This window comes from Danio aesculapii, chromosome 8, assembly GCF_903798145.1.
Source record: "Danio aesculapii chromosome 8, fDanAes4.1, whole genome shotgun sequence".
Lineage (NCBI taxonomy): Eukaryota > Metazoa > Chordata > Actinopteri > Cypriniformes > Danionidae > Danio > Danio aesculapii.
Genome location: NC_079442.1, coordinates 35,627,487 through 35,652,111, shown reverse-complemented (window position 1 = coordinate 35,652,111; position 24,625 = coordinate 35,627,487). Strand labels below are relative to the sequence as shown.

Below are 24,625 nucleotides of genomic sequence, written 5' to 3'. Positions count from 1 at the left end.
TTGCCATGATGACAGTACATAATATTTTACTAGATATTTTTCAAGACACTTCTATACAGCTTAATGTGACATTTAAAGGCTTAACTAGGCTAATTAGGTTAACTACGCAGGTTAGGGTAATCAGGCAAGTTATTGTATAACGATGGTTTGTTCTGTAGACTATCGAAAAAATATATAGCTTAAAGGGGCTAATCATTTTGCTGCTTGGGCTAATCAAACTGCTTTTATTCTAGCCAAAATAAAACAAATAAGACTTTCTCCAGAAGAAAAAATATTATCAGACATACTGTGAAAATGTCCTTTCTCTGTTTAACATCATTTGTGAAATATAAAAAAAAGAAAAAAAATCAAAGGGGGGCTAATAAATCTGACTTCAACTGTATATAAATATAAATTAAATATAAAATCAATATAACTATAAATAGTATTTTTTTTTTAATTAATAATATTTGTGGACTCACCATATGCCTTTGACAGGTCAGCGGGACGAGTTTGTGACAGCGTTTATGGACCAGCAGCTTGCAGTTGATACACTTGTAGCCCTGACGCCCCAGTCCCCATATCCTCTCACTGCAGTGGCCACAGTACGCTTTCTGAAACGCACACACACACACTGTCTTTATCTGTGATCAGGTTAGCAAGTGAATGAGAAAATCTGCTCACTACAAACTTAAGTAAACTATTAGGAAAAAAGGATGTCCTCCAGAAATCACATGAGCAGATAACACACATCAGTCCACCATCCTGACTTTACCAGAAGTGCTGAAGTAAAACTGCTATAAATAACATAGAAAATACACGAATGATCAAAATGTTGGAGTCATTTTTTGGTAGTTTTTGTTTTGTTTTGCAAATCTACTTGATAAGAATGCAATGAATTGATTATTTATTATTACAGGGTGGGCCATTTATATGGATACACCTCAATAAACTTATTAGGACATTCACAAGAAAAAACAATGGTGTGCTTAGTTTTAACGTAGCTTTATTCTTTCATGAGTTATTTACAAGCTCCCTCACGTACAGTATACTAATGTGCCACAAACAGGACGTTAATATCACCAACCATTCCCATTTTATTAAGGTGTATCCATATAAATGGCCCACCCTGTACAATTACAATAATAATAATAATAATAATAATAACAATAATAATAATACATAATAATGATGATAAGCAGAAAAACTGAAGAATTTGAACTGAATGTTTAATAGACTAAACTTAAACCATTTCTAACAGGACATTGCCAAGACAAACACACACCATACTTAATGTATTGTATTGACATCATGCACTGGTAAAATAGCAAGCCATCAGTGTCCAGCAAACACACACTCAGCACCTGCACATATTTAAGGCCAAGCAAATGCTTTCAACAGATTTTGTTTAAAATCCAGAGACGGCGGATCAGAGGACTCTGCTGACAGCGCTCGAACCAACATTACCGTTTCAAACAAACACACACACACACACACACACACACACACACACACACACACACACACACACACACACACACACACACCTGCTCACATGCGCACCTGCTCTCACAAACACACACCTGCTTATACACACGCACAATGTGAGTCATAAATGAAAATATCTTTAGCTCAGTTTGTCGTGAGGTTCTCCATCTGTCTACTGAGCGGAACACAAAGTTGTAATAAAAAGGTTTTCGCTGTATGATTGCAGAATTTCAACAGAGAGAGAATTATACAAGTCATCAACAAAATACACAAGGACACAAGAGGGCATGCTAAATTATGGAAGCATATCAATAGCAAAATTCAATTCTAAGTGTAAACAGCAAAGTATTTCTGTATTTAGATTTGCATTTCCAAGACATATGTGCAAAGTTTGGAGTGAAATGAAAATGAAAATTAAATAACACTCATTTACATTTGAGGTTTCCGTCCACAGTTTTAATATGTAAATTACATACAATATTATACACAAACATACAAAATGAAACTGAAAACGTAATAAACGTACCTAAATTGAATGCATTTGGAAATACGGATTGAACTTTGCTGCAAACATACCATGGTGTACACAATGTTGGGGAAAGTTACTTTTGAAAGTAATTCATTACAATATTGAGTAACTCTCCAAAACAGTAACTAGTTGTGTTACTTAGTTACTTTTTATGATAAGTGAAGAATTACATTACTTTTGAGTTTTTTTGCGTTTCTTTTTCTAACCTGGCTGAGGTTTGATCACGTTCAGAACCTGCAGGATTTTTTTCTTCTTTTTATTTTTTCTCTGCAATTAACGGTGCACTATATAGCCTACACCTTCATTTACCTTAAAAACAATAAAAAAAAATAATAATGTAGGATAATGTCTTCTGAGAACTTCCTGAGCCTCCAGCTATACATGACGTATACGTATACAGATTAATGAGTGTAAAGCAATGTGCTTGCTCCTTTGTCTTATTATTGAAGTAAACTCACTGTCCATTGACACTATCCCCTTATCCCTTTCTTTGATCCATTCAGAATAATGAGAATACTTCCATCCCAGAAATGTAAGGTTCTGCCATCTTGGTTTCTGTCTGTTTCTGCATTCTCTCATTGAGTGTGTGATTCAACGTGACTACAGGTATGCTCATTTTAATTCAGCTGTTTATTTTTATAAGCTAATTAGTTAAACTAAAAAAGTAATATTATCACATGAATTGCATTACTTGTAATGCATTACTGGCAAAACTGGGTGTATGATGAAAATGCAATCCTATTTTTCTAAATGCAATTATGGTAAATAACATTTGAATAATTATTTTACTACCATTTTTGCTTGTAAGTTACAGACATTAATTCAAATTGAGTATAGAGTGGTTGAACTATGACGTCACCTTGTAGGCTAATAGGCTGCTAGCATAAAACTGGTTCCCTCTATAAAATCCCCATAGGATTTTCCCATAGGCTTTTCGAAGATTAAAAATATTAAGATCTGCGTTCAAACACTGTTCATTACACTTACACATTTTGTCCAGCTGGATAATACTCACACGACAGTACAACTTTTAGCACTTTTGGATCTTTTGGATCTGCTACAGACAACTTTTCAAGCTTATTTTTAGAAATATGGTCCATAATAAAGATTTAGTCTCTCGGTTTATTATATTATAATCCATGCTACATTTATAAACAAATAAATATGCAAGAACACATCTGTATTGACCTACGTGCCTTTTGGATAGTTTCTTTATGTGGGAAATACATCTTGTTTTGCTTTACGATTGTTGTAAAAGTTTTGAAACTGTATGTACAAAAGTGCCTGCAAAGTGTTATCATAAGACTAAATAAGACTCGCTTGCACACAGCCCGCTTACCTTAGTAACAGACTACAGAAATGAGGTGTGAGGGACAAGTCTATATGCCTGCAAGTTCCATCATGGACACAGAACATTCAATATTCTTTTTTTTGTCACGAAGTACAGCGAAAAGCAGCTCATACAGTCACATATGCTAAGAAGGTTTAAAAATTTAAGGAGGAGTGTAAATATTGCAGTTATGGCAAAGTTAAATGTGTCCAGATGAAGAAAAAAACCGACAGAAAAAAATCTATTGATCACGTTAAAATGACAGTTAATATGTATGCATTTCTTACATATTTATTCACGCGTTTGCATTACTGACAGAAGGAAAGAGAGACAGGCTGCACTGATAAGCATTATCTCCATAATATAGTTTAGTTAAAATAAATGATCAACAACTTAATCTGTCTTGACGGTCTTTACAAGTGAAGGCATTATCTACACACAATATGAATTGCCAATTAGAAAAATACTACAAACTATAAAAAACTATTCATGAAACTACCTAAATAACAGAAAAATCCAAATGCCCAACGCGAGCGGGCTGCGTTCCAGACCAGTTCAGCTTGATGACTTATAATGTCTCTGACACTGCCTGTAGTCCCATTTAGCGACCGTCTTATGAAAGAAGCATAACCGATTTAAAATAATCAAGAGTGTGGTGTAACTGATGTGTTTTATATCGTAGAATAAAACGTGAAAGTATCTTTAGCTTGTGTTAGCCACAAAGCGATATAACTGAAATCCTATTGAAAAAAACCATTGACTTTGGGACGAGGGAACCGGAACTGCTAAAATGCTAACTCACTTGCCGGTTTTTGCATACAATTTGACATCATAGTTCCTCCACTTTTTTATATTTTCAATTTAATTTTGCAACTTGTAAAGTATTAAAATGAGAACGTAATTAGCATATTAAAACTGTGTTCGGAAAGCCAAATGTATTCATATAATTCACATAATTATCTAATTAATTTAGTTTTGCTTCAAACATAGCATATAAACTACCTGACAAACGACAAATAACTTATTAACAAAATCATCTGGAACGGCAAAGAAAGCATTCTTGCAGGACTCCCAGAGTTCATCAAGATTTTTTGGATTCATCTTCAATGCCTCTTCCATATTAGCCCAGACATGCTCAATAAAGTTCATATCTGGTGAATGGGCTGGCCAAACCTAAAGCACCTTGACCTGCTTTGCTTGAGAAAGAGTGCTATTTTACTGAAGAATGTCCTGTGTTTAGTAATGTAATGGGCAGCACAAAAATCTTGATAACTCAGGCTGTTGATGTTGCCATCCACTCAGCAGATCTTTTGCACACCGCCATACAAATGTATGTAACCCCAAACCATGATTTTTCCTTCACCAAACTTAACTGATTTCTGTGAGAATCTTCGGTCCATGCGGGTTCCAATAGGTCTTCTGCAGTATTTGTGATGATTGGGATGCATTTCAACCGATGCTTCATTCAAAAATATCTACCTTCTGCCATTTTTACAAATGATCAACTAGAAGTCAAGGTCTTATTTGTTGCTCTTACAACTGGGATAGACAACAAGACTTTTGCCAGGTAGTATATGTCATGATGAAGAATGCAAATTAATTAATTAAGTAATAACCCAACATTGATTATATGCTTCCATATTAAATGGGCGCATTACAAAGTATGTGATGCGTCAAATGTCCACCAGGAGGCTCTACCCGCACTGCATAATCTCATTAAAATATGTTAATCTTTCATTAGCGGACATGCGCTTCCACTGACGGTTTCTCCTCTCTGCCGCAGCAGATAACAGAGCATCATCTGTTTAACAAACCCTCAGAGAAGCACTCTGTGGATATACGAGATGCTCTTCTTGTCTGCTCCTCTATTTCACAGCTGTGTGAGCATGTGATAATCCTGCGAGTGTTCAGACAGGAGATCTTCACCTGCCGCAGTCATTTCTCCGCATCTCTGAAGCCTCCGGTCCGCCGAGGAACGGCCTACATTTTACTCTGCGCTTTCTGTCAGGTGCTCAGTTTATGTAACTAGGGTTAAACACTGGGAAATGAGGGCTGGGAAGTAGCACACATATCATCTAAAGCGTGAAGATGGAAATAAATGTGTTCCCTATGATTAAGGTTAAAGATTACAGTTACTTGACGTGTTGTCAAACGAAAAAGTCAAGTCTTGAAGGCATTTGTAAGATGTGCGAGTTTGATTCAAGTTCAAAGTCAGTCAGTTTTGTCAGTCAGAAATTCAGTTTGATTCACTACAAAGAACTGAATCAGAGAACTGACACATTTGAGATCAGACCAGACTATTAGCATTGTATAGGCTATGTATATTATAGATCAAAAGCTTTAAATCAGTAAGATTTATTTTGTTAAAGAAGTCTCTTCTGCTCTACCAAAGCCTGCAGTAATTTGATCAAAACTGTAGCAAAAACAGTAACATTTTAAATTATTTGTACTATTTAAAAATAAATGTTACCTATTCAGATTTCTTTTTAAATTACTTAAAATATACTTCAATTATTTCAAAGCTGGGGTGACGGGGTGGTGCAGTGGGTAGGGCTGTCACCTCATAGCAAGAAGGTCGCTGGTTCGAGCCTCAGCTGGGCTCGAAAAAAGCTTTATATTTAGATAAATGCTCAACTTTGGATCTTCCAGAATCCTAATAAAAAATTAATTAAACTTTAATAATAATAATAATAATAATAATAATAATAATAATAATAAGTGAAAACATTTATGAAAACCATCTATGCATCTGATTCATTAAAAAAAGAATGAGCGCTTAAGAGTAATTTATTTGGTAACCACACTAATCTAACTGCACTTTATGAATTTAATTCACTAAAAGGAACAAAACAAATTCATTAAAAGGACTCATAACATAATCATTCAAATAAGTTTTGATTCACTAAAAACAAATGGTTTCCAAGTTTCATTCATTTTGTAAACTACACTAGTTGCATTATATTTAAATTTAATTCACAGAAGTCAATTTCATACTGTGGATTTATTAGTGGTGTTATATAGGGCTGCACGATTAATCCAAAAAAGATCACAATCTCGATTCGACCCTATACACGATCTTAATTCAGCTTTTCTACGATTCAGCCAATTATATTTTCAAGGTCAGGAGAGAAGAGTAAAGGCGGACGCACAAGTCTTCACAGCAACATGGACACCTTCAAATGGCATCACATACTGTATTTATAAGGTATAATTCACCCAGAAATGTTATTTCTGTCTAAATGTAATGTATTCAGGGCTGCGAAATCACACAAGGCGACCGTGTGCTGTTTGTTTACTACCGAGAACGCGTGCATGCACACCAATCACGCCTACTTTAGTGAACACAACCTGCATATGCAGTGAATAACAAATAATAATGTTGTAAATAACGTTCAGTTTGTTGCACGGAGCGATCGTTTGAGAGCCGCACTGAAAGAATGATTTGCATGGGGAAGTGAAAGTGAATCTGGTGTTACACCAAATTCTATGATGATCGTGTTCTGTGACCCTAGTAGGCGCTGTTCTCACTGTTTGGCTTGAACTCGCTCCCACAGGCACAGGCGCGCACATCATTTAAATGATCATATGGCATTTTACAGTTATGATTACAACAAGCATCTAATATGTTTTTTCTTTCATAGCTAACACAGTGTTGTGCATAAAAATAAATGTTTACTGTGTCAGTATAACTACTCGAGCCTATATAATGTTGAATTGAATGCAAGAAGGAATCTGATAATGACAAATGTCTCATTTTACCAGTGAAAACAAATAGTCTAATAATGTTGTCAATGACAAATGACAAGCATATGTCTCAAACATAATAATTCAACTTTATAATTATCAATAGTTATATTCTGATGTCATCATTTTACTGTGAATTAACAAACAGGACATATTGAAAGTCTGTTCAAGTCCACCATAATGACTATATAAAACTTTGCAGTTTAACCAACAGTAGACCTACACATAGGCCTATTATTATTATTATTATTATTATTATTATAATGGTTGTTTTTGTTGTTTTACCATATGTTTGAGAATGAACAATAATAATAGCCTACCAATGTTAACATTTATTTTACATCTACAGAATCATGTGGAAAATTATGATCTTGATTTTAAGCAAAAAACAAAAATTGTTATTCACATTTTAGCCAGAATCGTGCAGCCCTAGTGTTATAGTGCTATGAAAGTATAATAACAGTATAGTGCAAGAAACTCAACTTGTGCACACTGGCAGTGATCTCAATCTGTGTACACTGGCGGAAAAATCCTAAACAGTCCATGTGTAAGAAAAACACACAGATGTATCCTTAATTAAACCTAATACTTTTTTTATTTTGCTAAACTAGTGCTAAACATGTTCTGTTTCCTCAGGAAGTGAGATATTAAATAGCTCAACGTGTCTGATTTATTTCCGACTGAAATAACTTTCAGAAATCTCAGGAAGCTCCTGAAGGACGTCTGGAAGGCAGCATTAGATCACCTATCAGCAGGAACCCATCAAAGAAGAGCATCCCGAATCCACCTGAAGCTATATGCAACGTCTCTCCGCCGATATTCTTAGAAATGAGTGTAATCTTTCATATAAACAGCCTCTTTTTTTCTCCTCTCCCCCTCTCGCATATAAACCCTGCACAGCTTCCACCCTGTGGACTTTGAATATATTGAGCCAGCGCTGCTAAGCAAAAGCAATGGCAGAGAAACAATGTGTTTCTGCAGCCATTTAAAACACATCAAGCCTGCACATATTGGGCTTCCATTCAGGACAGTGGATTAAACTTTAAAGCCAACCAATCATCCCTGACAAACAGCAAACATTTAGCAAAGCTGAGCGAAAGGGCCTTCAGGGCCGAGCGTGTGCTCCACGTATCCCAGATACAGCTGCTAAATCGCGGGAATTTAAGACAAGACCCTTGACGTTCTGAAGACTTGAAACTACTGCTACTGAATTAAGCTACTGAAAGGTCTAAATAAGCCTTTGTTTGTTTTGAGATTGCTGGGGGAGGGGACAGAGACAAGACTTGTTTTTAGACTATATTCACTTTCAATTTCACTCTGAACAAGGGGCCGTTCACAAAACAGTTTGGAAAATGCGAGGCAAGCCACAAGGGCTGCACGATTCTGCCTAAAATGTTTTGTTTTTTTTGCTTAAAATCAAGTTTACGATTTTCTCACAATTCTGTAAATGTAAAATACAGGTTAATATCAAGCGGCAACCTCCCGCTCTCCCTCGGGAGGCCAATACGGAAGTAACTGAAACTGCAATTCATCAAAATTCCACTAGTCCTGGCTCCATAATAGAGCAAAGTGCAATTGAGCCCTATGTTAGAATAGCCAACTTTACAGCAGAAAAAAAGGTGTTTACAGCCTGGTACAAAGAACGATTTTGGTTCATATAGCTATTTTTACCCTCCATGACAACTGTGAGGGGGGTGAATTTTTTTATAACTCATCCATTTCCTTTATTTTAGATTATATTAAGTTTGCATAATTAAGGGCGTGGCCACTTGAGTGACAGCTAGGTCTCGCTGGTCGCCGTCACTTCACCTCAGCTGAATCCGGCAGATTAGCCACTGATCTCGGCATTTTCATCGTATTTTTGTTTTGTTTTATGTGGCTTTACACAGTCAGCTGCCTTTTGGACGTATTTCTTACAATTATCAGATGATATGGGATGCTGTGTGCATTTAATTGTGCTCACAAACCATTCACGTGGCCTCCGTTTCCCATGTGAGTAAAGTTATATACTTGTATACCATCTCTATAAATGTATTTGTTTTATTTAAGATCATTTATCATTAATATTTTTCTTTAGACCCGTAAAGCACTCCAGAATGTGACAGATTGATTAGCTGTAGGCTCTAGAACAGTCATCTGAAGCGTTATCATACAGTGTTGTGCTGGATTTCATCAATAGTCTTGCATTTACAAACACACACACTATATCTGAAGTGTTTGGAAGTAATTCGCGTTTTCCTCCTGTAGAAAAACGTCATAAGAGCAATGTTTAGTGGCTCAATGTGTTACTACAGTGTTTTTAAAAGACTAAACACTTTATTGATATAGTGTACAGCCAAGCACATGTGGTCAGAACACAAACGAGTCGCAGGTAATAAAGTATCAAGCATTTCTCCCAAAGTAAAGTCTGTCTGCCAGGACTAAGCAAAGTGCCAGCAGGTGTCTGTAGCTCCGCCCACTCTCCGCCTCTTTGCCCTTGTTTGGTATCCCGCCGTGGGTGCGATGACGCGCGAACAAAATGGCGACGGTTGGCCGCGCCTACTTGTGGCTTCTTTTGCGCTCTTCAGAAACCTATGGGTGACGTCACGGATACTCCGTCCATATATTTTACAGTCTATGGTTAATATAAGTAGGATTTTATTTATTTTTGTATTCTCAAACATTAATAAAACATTATATAATAATATTATATAACAAAACATAAATAATAAAACAACAATAATAACATTAAGCCTATGTGCAGTTCTACTGGTGATTAAAATGTCAAATATAGCATGACTTTGAATGGTGGACTTGAATAGACTTTAAATTTGTCCTGGTTGTTAATTCACAGTAAAACGATGACATCAGAACACAACTATTCATAATTCTAAAGCTGAATTATTGTGTTTGAGACATTCACTGTAAAAAATGGCCGTGATTTCAACGGTAAAAACCTGTAAAAATGCTACAGTAAAAATCCGTAACCTGGTTAACAGTATGTTTCCTTAATATATATGGTGAATAACTGTAAATTGTTGTTTCTCCATTAGTTATGTACATTAGAGATTTATGTTACATCTAATGTTGATAAACAATGTTTATTTCATGACTTAATTATATGCGTGTTACCATACTGGTGTTTAGTAGCTGTGTGAATGACACTGAGCACCTTCTATACACTGATATGCTTACCTGCTTGTGGGATAAGTTGCTTGTGATGAGCATTGGTTCAATATGTAACTTTCTCATCACCACCAGCATTTGGCTGTGTTAACATGTCTAACTATGTAACAAAAGATGCGAAGATGTTGGTAATTCAAAATACAGACATATTACATCTACAAATTAATGAAACGCGGTAGTTTACTGTAAAAATTAGATTTCATCTTTAAAAATCACTTTTACGTTAGTACCGTATTTTTAACGGTAAAATACTGCCGTTTTTTTGCCGTAAATTTTACGGATTTATTTTTTACAACGTATGCTTGCAATCTGTTATTGACAACATTATTAGAGTTTTTTGTTCACTAGTAAAATCAAACATTTGTAATTATCCCATTATCCCATGTCCCTCTTGTTGTCATAATCATAACTCTAAAATGCGATATGATCATTTAAATCAGGGGTGTTCAAACTTGGTCTTGGAGGGTCGATGTCCTGGAGAGTTTAGCTCCAACCTTAATCAAACACACCTGAGCCAGCTAAATAAGCTCTTACTAGATATACTAGAAACTCCCTGGAAGGTGTGTTGAAGCAAGTTGGAGATAAACTCAGCAGGACACTGGCCCTCCAGGACCGAGTCTGGACACCCCTGATTTAAATGATGTGCACACTTTTGGTTTCACTGCCGAGTGTGGTTCATGTCATGGCTGCCATCACTTTGAGAAAAAAAACACACATGCAAATAATACGTCTCGTATTCTTACATCATTAAATTAAGAAATTACATTTTTGGGTGAATTATCCCTCATAAATACAGTATGTGACTCTTTCAGCACCATTTCACCACCAAAACAATGTGAAGACTTCTCTCCTGACCTTGAAAATATAATTGGCTGAATTGTAGAGATGCTGAATTAAGATTGTGTGTGGGTTCGAATCGAGATCGTGATCTTTTTTCGAGTAATTATGGCGCTCTACAAGCCGCTTCCTCTGCAAATTTTGAATGTGATCAGGAGCCTGCATTCCCATTGTGTCTGTTGTTGGTAAGCAAACATTAGCTGTACTTCTCCATGAAACCACCACTAACAAACCCTTGCTGTAGCTCTGATAGAAGTTTTATTTACAGAAAAAGGGATATAAGCACCACAGTGTTTGGGTGCGCAACAATTTGTCTACTGAATTGTGCTTGCCAAGCTAGCTGAGATGTTTTCAATTTGCTGCACTTTCGACACACCAAGAAAGGGCAGGTGCATCTCAATTTGCGACTCCATTTGAAATAACATGCAAAAGATATGTGATACGCAAACAGCCCCTAAATTTATTTGTTAATTAAAGTCAACTGAACAAAAAAAAAATTCATTTAATAATTATATGATATGTGGAGTAGCTTTCCCAAATGAATTCCAAACAATCATAGATACAAATATTTTGGTCAAAAAAATAAAATAAAAAAAAACAATCAATCAATAAATCAAGATATAAAATAAATCAATCAGCAATAAGTGATATTGTTATTGTTATATTTTTCTTTACTGTTAAACGAGTAAAGCATAATGAAGCAAAAAGACAAAAAGTTGCCAATTTAAAAAAAAAAAAGAAAATCTACAGAAAAACTGAGCATTAAATATAGGGACATTCCTCCAACTTGAAAACACAATCCAGCCCAATGCATAATTCAAAATTAGGGTAAGACATCTGTAAAATCATTAAGGAAACGCCTTCACATTAACATTACAGGTGCTAGATTTTTTACTGGCTATTCATAGAGCGCATTTTAAATGAAACAATTGAATTGAATTAAAGAATAATTTTTAATGTAATGTTAAAGAAGTGGCTGAAAATGACCAGAAACGAAACTTAAAAAGTTAATGCACAACTTTTAGTCCGGCAGACGAGAGCATGTCTCCTTTTCGCAGCTCACTATTATTTAATGAGGAACAGGGAGAAACAGCAGGAGCGGATCAAACGTTTATGTCAGACTCTTTCACCCACACTCGCCTGCCTCTGGATTTCACCCATCCTCTCCTCCTAATCCTCCCTCTCAGTCTCTTTTGTAAAGAGGGAATAAAACATGTCTAATTCAAAGACATCTGTGTCATTCAGCAGTTTCAGAAACACACACATATACACACAAGTGGGACACTGACGATTAACACAAGGACCTGAGGCTCTCCAGAGTGACATCAACTGTGAATCTGGGAAGAATGGGAATGATTGTCTGCATTGGAGTGCCGCCCGAAGCCTGATTACCCAAAGAAAAAAAGAAAAACAGCCACATATTTGGCACACACATATTTTTCAATATTGATCTCTCAAAACTCAAAACAAATCAGTTCATCAACCTGACGTAGGGATGTCAATTTCCACCAGTTGCCATGATCATTTGTTGTTTAAATTAATCAATTAATCATTCAATATTGAACCTTAATGACACACAAACTCAAGCATCCTCACCCAAACAAAAATGTTTCTACTTTAACCCTTTTACTTCCACTATGATTTTTTAAAAATGTATATCTTTGGTTAAATTGTGTTCCTTAAAAAACTCTAAGCAAATTTAGCATTGTTTTGTTTTAATGATAACCTAACCTTGAAGAGATGATGCCAATCCTAACAGGAATTGAATAGATGATGCCAAGCCTGTAAGGACTTTGAGGACAATCTTGTTCAATCGTACGAAATGGTACGATTTTAAAAAGGAGGCGTGGCACCTAACCCCGCCCCTAAACCCAACCGTCATTGGAGGATGAGCAAATCGTACTAAATTGTACGAATTAGATCGTACGAATTCGTACGAATTAGCCACTAAAAAAAAAGTTACGAATTGCCGTGAGATTGTGTTGGCAATACACAAACTGTTGTTATTTACTGTAATGATCAGATTACATTATTGAATATATATATATATATATTCCCCACCGGTTAACCGACATGTGACAACACCGGTAATACCGGTATCGCTGTGGGGTGGGGTTTTTCTTGTTTCCTCTTTTTTTCTGCTGATAAATAGCTTATAAATGCGTGCGTATAATCCTTTCACTTTCAATTTTGCGGGAATTGCCAACACGCGCTGTATAGGGCGCTATCATACACGGAGGGTGAACAAATTCCAGGGTAAGGCTAATATATGCGCTGCCCTTTAATGCATTTAAAAAATTTTGCGACCCGACCAAGAATAGATTTTAACAAAAGCACCGCCTATCAACAAACGACAAACTTACAATATCTAAAGTGTTGTGTTAATCAACAACATAAAATTACATTCATATTATCCCTTACAGCCGTTACATGTTTTCAATGCATTTTTTTTTCTTTGCTGCTATCTCTGTGGTCTCTGGCCAGGGGGAGGCTAAATGTTGCGTATTTATGGCTATGGATCTTATCTACCCGCGACCCAGCCATAGTTAAACATCAAGTAGGTGCGTTGAAGGTGCATGTGAGGTGCATCCTCCAGATGCTGCCACCTTTGTCAGGCAAAGTTTGCAGATTGGCTCATTAACGTTTTTAGGTTCTCTTTTTGCATTTCGTTAGAACTCAAAATATTGCCAAACAGGTGCTTTTGCATTGCGTTTGACACTAAATCGTCCACCATTCTCTTTCTGTAAATTCAACTCCACTCGTTCTCCTCACGTGATGAATGATATATGACGCATTGTAGCTATTTTCAGATTATAGTTATAGTGCATGCTCTCGTCTTAAGTAAATTATTTAGAATTATATTTTCCATTTAATTCAAATAAATATTTAATAAAAAACGAATACTTTAAAAAAAAAACAAATGTGGGGACGGTGTCATGTTGGAAAATTGATGTCACGGGTGTTGCGTCTTAAAACCGGTAACACCGTCAACAACGTCTATCGTGGCAAGCCTAATATACACACATAGAAAACCATTTAAAAAAATATATACACTATATATTGTACAACTGCAGATTAACTACAATATGTATATATAACCCATAGTCCACACCTAAACCTTTTGTAAAGCTGCTTTGCAATGGAAATGATTGGGAAAAGTGCTGTACAAATAAACTTGAATTGAATTGAACCAACCTTACTGTATGGACAAAAGGTCAACCAAGTGGTTACAATGCCATTTAAAGGGTTAAATAAAAGGTTAGCAGGGTTGTAAAAGAATCTGGATTGATATTGTAATCAAACTATTTAATGATTAAATGGACTGTCTTATGCAATGTGTCAATAGTGCCATCTCGGATGTACACACACTGTTAAATGGTGCATGTGTGCATCCATGTGAGCAAGCAGTTACTGTTACTGTAAAGTGTGTCATTTTCTTTACAAATGATCATAGGATATTGTGCATGTAAAGGATAATTTGGAGAAAGCGAAACGTTTACATGTGGATGTCCATGATGTAAAAGGCTAATGGCATTTAGTTATTAGCCAACCTTAACATAACTTACATGAATAAAATTTTTACATTTACATATTACATTTCCATGAGCAAAAAGTACCAGTTTACTTCGATAACATACCAAAAAGGCAGGACGCTCTAGGTCAATAGGATAAAAAAGGTAATATTCACCACTATGCTTCCCCAGATGACTGACTACATTACAAATTGCAAAAATGCAGAATGCAGATAAGAATACAACTGTGAAGTTTGATGTAAGCGCTGCTGTGGTGGGGATTTAAGGCTCAATACAAGAGAAAAAAAGAGTGTATTGTAATTGAAATCTACAGAAAGAAATTGATAAAGTGTGAAATTAAAAGTGATTTTTTAAGTAAAATTTTAAATAGAGATTCCATCCATCTATTTTTATGTGCATTTTGGAATATAACAATAAAAATGCTTAATGAAAATGACAACATGCACATAGATTTTGAAAATGTGCATAAACTACAACGAAAATGCAGTTAATAAATAAACTGCAGTATGTGTATAAAAAAATTCTAATGCGATTTGTTTTAACAGATTATATGTTAACAAAAATTGCCGTGATGGATATGGCATTAAAAGACAACCAGCAGATTGACCACATTATAAAAGAGTATCTGAAATTATGTTTTGGTCATTCTATTATGTTGACAACGGTGCATTATTTGCAAATGTTTTATGCGATATTCCAGCTTTGTGAATATCCTTACAACATGCGACACGGCAAGATTCCAGCTGCAAGCAATTTGGTTGTCTGTACCAAACACGACGCGACATGACAGAAACCTTTTAAATACCAGCCCTTCATTTAAATACTAGCCACTGCACTCCCAATGAAATGGTAAGGGTTATGATCTAATTAATACACATTTAACCTATTTAACATGATTAGAAGTACATAGCTTGAGTGACTGATCTGATGTGAATTATATGCTACTGTTCTGAGTAGTTTATCAATAAATATCATGTAAAATGGTGTATAAACTTACATTGGCAGCATTTAAAACTAAACAATGCCCATAACCTGTACCTGAGGAAATAATTGTCATAGCAGTTTATGGACGTTGCAGAAACAGAAACTGTGTCTATTAAATAAATTAATTAATTTATTAATAAATAATTAATAAATCTAATAAATTTCACCTGTCGCAGATGGTTATGACAAAAATAAAAATAAAAATCACATAAAAAGATACCTTCGCATCACATGTAATTAGAACATGGTGTAAGACTAATTCAACAATCTTTGGATGAAAACATAGCTAATGAAAAGCCAAAGAGAACACTATTCTCTATTCCGAATAAATACAAAGAGGCTGAGAAATGTGAAGGACGTTCTCATTGAATAGCTGTGAAAGAAAACAAACACACAAGCCAGTAAAAATAGTCCATCCACGCAGACAGAAGAACACCATGTAACAGCTTCAGCGAGGAAATATAATGGATGAGAAATAGACACAGGGTGTAATTTCAGTGTGTTCCTCCACGAGTTGGCGAAGAGCCTCCGTTCAGCACTGCGGCGCTGGATTACTCTCATCATGAGGATTCACCCCAGATGCCTCACAACTCACAGCCGGATAGATTTCTGAGTGCTGCAAGAAATAGATTTCCTTTTACGCTGTGCTCCGTGACATTAATTTGATGGGGATTTTGGCCACAAGCCCTTCAACGACTACTCAAACACACACACACACACACCCAATGCAACGGAAGCAAAAAGTATCATTTGTCCTGTAAAACAGAACGTGACTAAAAAAAATAACAAAGGCACTGAACGTTGAAGTTATTGGTATGTTAAATAGTTTGATCCAAAACGTACATGTATATGTAAAAGCATATGTAAAAAGTATATGTAAAAGCTTATTTTTTAGCTTTTTTTATGCATGACTGCATTATGAAACATGAAAGCCAAAAAGAGTTGGGAGTATATACACTTATCGGTTAACGAAAATTTCTAATCAGCCAATCACATAGCAGCAACTCAGTGCATTTAGACACGGTCAAGACAGTCTGCTGCAGTTCAAACCGAGCATCAGAATGGGGAAGAAAGGTGATTTAAGCCACTTTGAATGTGCCATGGTTGTTGGTGTCGGATGGGCTGGTCTGAGTATTTCAGAAATTAATGATCTACTGGGATTTTCACGCACAACCATCTCTAGGGTTTACAGAGAATGGTCAGAAAAAGAGAAGATATCCAGTTAGGGGCAGTTCTGTGGGCGCAAATGCCTTGCTGAAGCCAGAGGTCAGAGGAGAATGGCCAGACTGGTTCCAGCTGATAGAAAGGCAACAGTAACTCAAATAACCACTCGTTACAACCGAGGTACGTACAACACGTCGAACCTTGAGGTGCATGGGCTACAGTAGCAGAAGACCACACCAGGGCGTCAACAACGTGAAAGCATGGATCCATCCTGCCTTGTATCAATGGTTTAGACAAGAGGTGGTGGTGTAAGGGTGTGGGGGATATTTTCTTGGCACAATTCTTGTGCCCATAAGTGCCCACAGTATACCCATCTTCTGATGGCTACTTCCAGCAGGATAACGTGCCATGTCATAAAGCCCAAATCATCTCAGACTGGTTTCTTAAAAACATGAAAATGAGTTCACTGTACTCAAATGGCCACCACAGTCACCAGATGTCAATCCAATAGAGCACCTTCGGGATGTGGTGGAACAGTAGTTTTGCATCATGGATGTGCAGCCGACAAATCTGCAAATCTGCAAATCTGCAAATCTGCAGCGTGATGCTATAATATCAATATGGACCAAAATCTCTGAGGAATATTTCCACTACCTTGCTGAATCTATGCCATTAAGTCAGTTCTGAAGGCAAAAGGGGGTCCAACCCGGTACTAGTAAGGTGAATCTAACAAAATGGCCAGTGAGTGTAGACTACTGTTACACTAAATGACATTTTAATGGGTTGCTTTGTTATTAATAAATTCAAATTCATTGTGTAAAACTAAGCAATATTTTTACAATATAAATGGATTAAACATTTATAATGAAATAAAATCACAAAGTATAGAATATGGCTGATTTAAAATGCTATCACTGGTGTCTGAAGTTGAAGGACAAGTGTTAAGTAAAGTGTTAAGTGTTTATTATCGTTACAATTGTGTTGAAAATACAGGTCAGTCGGCTAAGAGCTAAGAGAAACCTGGGCTAGGATTTTATCGACCGTGTCCTCAGAAGAGCAGAGATGAGTGAGTGAAGTGCCTGGAAATGATCTCAGTGCATTACCACACACACACACACACACACACACACACACAGACACACACACAGACACATACAGACACACACAGCTTTAAAACAGTGAGACTGTTTACAGTTTGTACATGTCAATATCCATCACTTAATGCAAGTCATCTGAACCGCCACTTTGTTTTCTTACTGTATGTGTTAAGAAAACATGCTAACTAACAGCAGAGTTCAGAGTTTACACAAGATCAATGTAGCTTTAGGAAATTCACTATTTAATATCCATAAACAGTTAGATCAAGTTCTCTTGTCATAATTTTTTTTTTTCTTTTTATTGGCATTGAAGGTTCCATAATCCGAGTTGGAAATACACTCACCGGCCACTTTATTAGGTACACCTTACTAATACCATGTTGGACCACTTTTGCCTTCAGAACTGCCTTAATCCATTGTGGCATAGATTCAACAAGGTACTGGAAATATTTCTCAGAGATTTTGGTCCATATTGACATGATAGCATCACACAGTTGCTGCAGATTTGTCGGCTGCACATCCATGAAGCGAATCTCACATTCCACCACATCCTAAAGGAGCTCTATTGGATTGGGATCTGGTGACTGCGGAGGTCATTTGAGTACAGTGAACTCATTGTCATGTTCAAGGAACCAGTCTGAGATGATTTGCGTTTTATGACATGGCGTGTTATCCTGCTGGAAGTAGCCAATAGAAGATGGGTACACTGTGGTCATAAGGGGACAGACATGGTCAGCAACAATACTCAGGTAGGCTGTGGCATTGACACGATGCTCAATTGGTACTAATGGGCCCAAAGCATGCCAAAAAATATCTCCTACACCATTACACCACCACCATCCTGAACCGTTGATACAAGGCAGGATGGATCCATGCTTTCATGTTGTTGACGCCAGATTCTGACCCTACCATCTGAATGTCGCAGCAGAAATCGAGACTCATTAGACTAGGCAACATTTTTCCAATCTTCTATTGTCCAATTTTGGTCAGCCTCAGTTTCCTGTGCTGCTGTAGCCTATCCGCCACAAGATTTGACGTGTTGTGCATTCAGAGATGCTCTTCTGCATACCACAGTTGTAACGAGTGGTTATTTGAGTTACTGTTGCCTTTCTATCAGCTGGAACCAGTCTGGCCATTCTCCTCTGACCTTTGGCTTCAACAAGGCATTTGTGCCCACAGAACTGCCGCTCACTGGATATTTTATCTTTTTCAGACCATTCTCTGTAAACCCTGGAGATGGTTGTGTGTGAAAATCCCAGCAGATCAGCAGTTTCTGAAATACTCAGACCAGCCCATCTGGCACCAACAACCATGCCACGTTCAAAGTCACTTAAATCACATTTCTTCCCCATTCTGAAGCTCTGTTTGAACTGTAGCAGATTGTCTTGACCATGTCTACATGCCTAAAGGCATCGAGTTGCTGTCATGTAATTGGCTGATTAGAAATTTGCGTTAACGAGCAGTTGGACAGATGTACCTAATAAAGTGGCCGTTAAGTGTAATACAAATTGTTCTTAACAGTGGAAAAATGAAAATGTTCATCAGACTATGAAAATAAGGTTATTTGAAGAACTTTGAACTAAAAGGTTGTTTGATTAACCAATAAGATCACTGTGAATCCCCCTTTTTGGGTTCCTCCTGTGAGCTTTATTTTTAAAACAAGACTGCAGTTGAGCAGGGTATAAACTAACAATAAAACTAACTTTTTATATTACATTTCTAAAAACAAATTATTTAAATATGCAAAATAAAATTAAATATGTATTAATTTGAATATATTTCTAGCACAACAATCTGAACGTTGGAAGTAAAGCACTTTGAATCATTAAACAAAAATAAAGCAAACCCCAAGAAAAATCTGTTTTTAGTAGAATTATTATGTGGTACATAGTCAGACAAATGATGTATGATCAAATCTTCAGTAAAAACCTTTAGAATAATTACACCGTGTTAAAAATAATTGAAAATAGAATTAAACTGGGTTTCCACGCAGGTGCTTTGGTTTCTCCCACAGTCCAAACACATGCGGTATACGGGAATATGATATACTAAATAGGTCATAGTGTGTGAATGGGAGTGTATGTGTGTTTTCTCGGCACTGAGGGTTGTACTCAAGGGTCAGTGCTGGGTTGAGACTGGAAGAGCATTTCCCACTACAACAATTGAGAGAGTAATTGGTAGTTCATTCCGCTATGGCGACCCCTGATAAAGCAAAGAATTAGCCGAAGGAAAGTGAGAGAGAATTGAACTGTACTGCAATGCTCAGTACAGGAGTAAAACTCATTTTGAGAAAACAGCCTTAAATAAATGTTTTTCTACAGACACACAGAGAAGCAAAAAAGAAAGAAAGTCTACTTAAAGTGTATTTTGGGAATTTTTGTTACATTAGACTGTTACATGCCTGGGGGTGTTGCTCTGTTGTTTCCTCCTCCCCTTTCCGCTTTTATTTGCTTGGGGAGTTCTCACGAGTGGACCAATCAGAAGAAGATGGGGGTCATTTAAGCGCTCCAGTGACGACTCGGACCAGATTAGGGGTATCCTTGTCTCAGTTCTTGTGCCTGTCTTGTTCTGTGGTTCGCTTTAAGTGTCTTGTGAGTTGTACATCTGTTCAGAACGTCCCATACTAAATGCTTGAATCTAATAGAGAAGTGAAAGTGAAGTACGTCACATGATTACATTTTTACACACACGTAGCTGATTCTCTAGGTCAGAAGCAGGTGCGGCTCTTTGTATGTGTGACGCAGAAGATGTTTTTTTTGTTTTGTTTTTTTTCATATTTCTCTTTAGTTATTTAAAGGTGGGGGGAGGGATTAGTTAGTGGGTGTTTAATTAGTTATTATCTTTGATTTGGCACCGCTTATTTTCCTTCCCTCTATCAGGTTTGTTTGAATTACTTTGTTTACTTCATTTTGCATTTATTGTACACATTTGTAAATATACTTTGGGTGATTTAAATATTCTTTTTCTTTATCTTTGTTGTAAATAAAGCGAACCGCTTTTTTGCCACGTCATTGTCTGTGTTGATTCATAACAGCTAACATCTTAGGGGAATACTTAAAATATTGGGTTGTCATAATTATGCAAAGCCCTTTTTCATCCTCCGATCCACACGGGGTGTAACAGACTAAAAAAAAAAAAACCTCAAAAGTCTCAAACTTTACAGAAGCATTAAAACAATGATCAGTACGTTACAAACTTGCATCGAGCACAAAAACAAAGTAGAAGTAAAGATGTACATCCCTCCTCTCCATCCTGTGAGCACTCAGTTTTCTGCGTTTCAGTGTCTATTTCATTCATTAAGAGTGCTGGATGTTTAATGAGGCTCTAAAGAGCCAGCGGGTCTGTCTGATGCCCCACAGACGCCACACCTGCTGCCTCCATCGACACGACAACAGATGCCAACTTCCTTATTCATGACATCATAAATTAATCTCTGTGAACTCAAATCTGAGGAAAATCTGCTCAACTTCTCTCTTTCACACACGATCAAAGAACCAAAACAACACGGACTAGTGGAAATAATCTGGGTAAACAGCACTAGAGTTGAGTCGTTCTGCCACATTACGGCAAAATAAACTTTGAGAGGTCTCACGAGGCTTGGAAATGCATCTGTAATGTTTGTGAAAAGGGTGATTCTGTTCTCAATAGAGTAGAAAAGATTTCACATACAAATGATGGATGAGGAACACCAGAAAAATTATAGGTCTGAAATGGAAAAGGGAATCTGCTGTTTAGCCTTTAAATTGATTTGTTAGTGACTGTAGAAGGCTTGTGTGTCTGAACAGAGCTGAGATCACAGAGAAACACTGAGAGAGAGAGAGAGAGAGAGAGAGAGAGAGAGAGAGAGAGAGAGAGAGAGAGAGAGAGAGAGAGAGAGAGAGAGAGAGAGAGAGAGAGAAGAGAGAGAGAAGAGAGAGAGAGAGAGGAGAGAGAGAGAGAGAGAGAGAGAGAGAGAGAGAGAGAGAGATCCAGAGGTGCTGATGGGAGGGAGGAAATGAGTCTGATCCTTAAAGGGAGGACAGAGGGAGGAAAAAAAACATGACCTACTTCAGCTCCATCCCTTGTTTCTATGCAGACATAGAGGAGAGAGAAAAAAGTGGCAGGAGGGCAGAGAGAGAGAGAGAGAGAGAGAGAGAGAGAGAGAGAGAGAGAGAGAGAGAGAGAGAGAGAGAGAGAGAGAGAGAGAATAGATGACTGGCTAATAGTTTTAAAATAGTGCAAATCATGAAAAATTTGATTTTAAAAAAGCATTGTCGCTACATTATTGTTTCCTTTTAATGTTACTACTTGCTTATAGTCATACGTTTTATGAATAATAATATAACAAGGCAAGCACCTTCCATTATCAGCTTTAAAGGGTCGAGAAACCCCCCTCTTTCAGTTCAAGTCTACCTTAGAATTATTTTTAAAAAATGCTCCATGTTAGGCGTGGAGCACTGAGAGCAGGAGGAGGAGTGGGCGAGGCCAGCAAAATGAGGGGAGCGAACAACTGTTGTCAGCTGGCTCGTAAAATGAGACACAATCTATGAGGAGACCCATGATCTATAGTTTACAAGGTTAAAATGCAAAGAAATAAACAGCAAGTAATTTAATGTCCTGCTACATTTGTCATCCGTAATTTCATATACAGATAACCACAATTTGTTATATCATTATAAAGATAATCATGTAAACACTATAAATGAGGAGGACTTCTCCTGAATCTCTGGGTCTGAATGCAGACACAGTGGATAGCAGTGCAGCAGGTCTCTTTCCCTATCTATTCCAACCATTAGCCGAGCCAGTAATCTGGAGGCATTACTGGCAGATATAGGAGATGTGTCTGAGGGTCACAAACTCAAATGAGGAGATGTGTCTGAATGGTCACAAACTAGACTGAGGAGATGTGTCTGAATGGTCACAAACTCAACTGATAAAAGAAAAGTCGACTATTCTCCAATTCTCGTTCAGCTCTCCCGACAAAAATGCTTGCTGCAAAGCAACAGCTTTACTGTATCAGCCCTAACAGCATTGCGGGGAAAAACATGCAACAAACCCCTTGGATCATGGAAACAAACACATATGACCTTATATGAATGGATAAATACTGCTTGGTGTGCGCGGACGGGGTCTCACAACTTGGCAGGTCTGCCTTGCCTTCAGAAAACATGTGCTCACATGAATAATTAAGCAGCAGCATCTTCTCATAGGATAAGAAAACTCCACTATGAATAATAATGAGAAACGACACGTCATCTCTGGACAGGCAGATCGGCGCTACATCACAGATTTTGATCCTGCCCCAAAAATGATTTTAAACCTGGAAGATGAAATTGGCTGACAAAAGCTCAAAATTATACAATTTTCCCCACAACTAAAGCTGACAGGTGCTAATGTTGTCTTAACTGATGCTCAACACACACAAACCTGTTAAAATCTCAAAAAAGTAGTCGAGGGTTTCTTGAACCTTTAAGACTAGACTTAAGACTTTTTTGTTCTCAAAGCATTTGGCTGTTAGGAGGTGTGATCATTATTCTTAGTCTGCGTGTGGTCTGTCTGCAGAACACTGGCCAACAAAAGTTGTAATGAACCTGCACCACAAAACCAGTCTAATATACAGGAATAGCCCAAACATGTTTTTCTTTTATGCCACAACTTATTAGAATATTAGGTAAAGATGATTTTCCATGAAAACATTTTGTTAAGTATAAAAATATATCAAAACTATTTTTATTAGTAAGATGCTTGGCTAAGAACAAAATGTATAAGTGAATTTAATATATATATATATATATATATATATATATATATATATATATATATATAATATATATATATTATATATATATATATATATATATATATATATATATATATATAAATATATATATATATATATATATATATATATATATATATATATATATAAAATTTTAAAGCAGATTGCAATTTTTCAAATAGTTGTATCTCATTCAAAGATTATCCTATTAATACCAGAACAAACAACAATGGAATGCTTATTTATCCAGCATGATTCAGAAATTCAATAATTTGACCCTTATGACCCTTAAAAATACCTTATACATAAATTTAACTTCCATAATCAACAACAAAACCAAAAGAGAGAGAAAAAAGTGATGCTTTCAATTATTCTAACTGGAAAACCAAAGTCTGACCACAATGCATTGTTGCAAATAGCATCCTGTGCAGAGTGCAGCAGACCTTCCACATGTTCTGATTACACAAAATGTGTATACTGTGTGCTATATACATGCTAAAAATAAAGACTCGATTGCATGTCTGAGATACACAGCGTTTGGACCAGTCAGCAGTCAGGCATGAGCATTAGAGATTTTCCAAGAAATCTGAGCTAAACATGGCATGATGTTTAAGATGTATTCCTGCTTAGCTTGATGATGTCATACTGCTGATCTACTATATCTCTCTTATAATGGGATCATATTACCAATCGCCCAGTTAAAAGGAGAGAAATAGGAGCGATTTGTGAGCATTAACCTGATACACACTTTCTGAGAACTCATCTCTAAGCACATTTTCCATTTATTTCTTATCTGAGCCTCCAAGAAAAGAAATATATATCAGTGTGTTTGCAAAAAATAGCACAGCCAAAAAGTAACAATGTCTCTCTCTCTGTTTTTGTTCCTCTCTCTCTCTCTTCTGTCATGTTGTTTTGGCGTTTCTTCTTTGTGAGGCACATGTTCTGCTCAGGAGATGAATGGAGACAAGCAATGGAAGAGATCTGCATTCACATAGCAAACTCTCCAGGGAGGAGATC

General features: G+C 36.7%; 1 protein-coding gene across 2 annotated transcripts in view; it reads right to left on the bottom strand.

Moving 5' to 3' along the window:
- The window catches only part of prkcz (protein kinase C, zeta), a 206,199-nt gene that overhangs the window by 59,789 nt on the left and 121,785 nt on the right, over positions 1-24,625 (bottom strand). For both annotated transcript variants that reach the window (XM_056463849.1, XM_056463850.1), the window contains one exon: positions 462-593. In XM_056463849.1, coding sequence (XP_056319824.1) covers positions 462-593 — 132 coding nt within the window. The remainder of the gene's footprint in view (positions 1-461; positions 594-24,625) is intronic.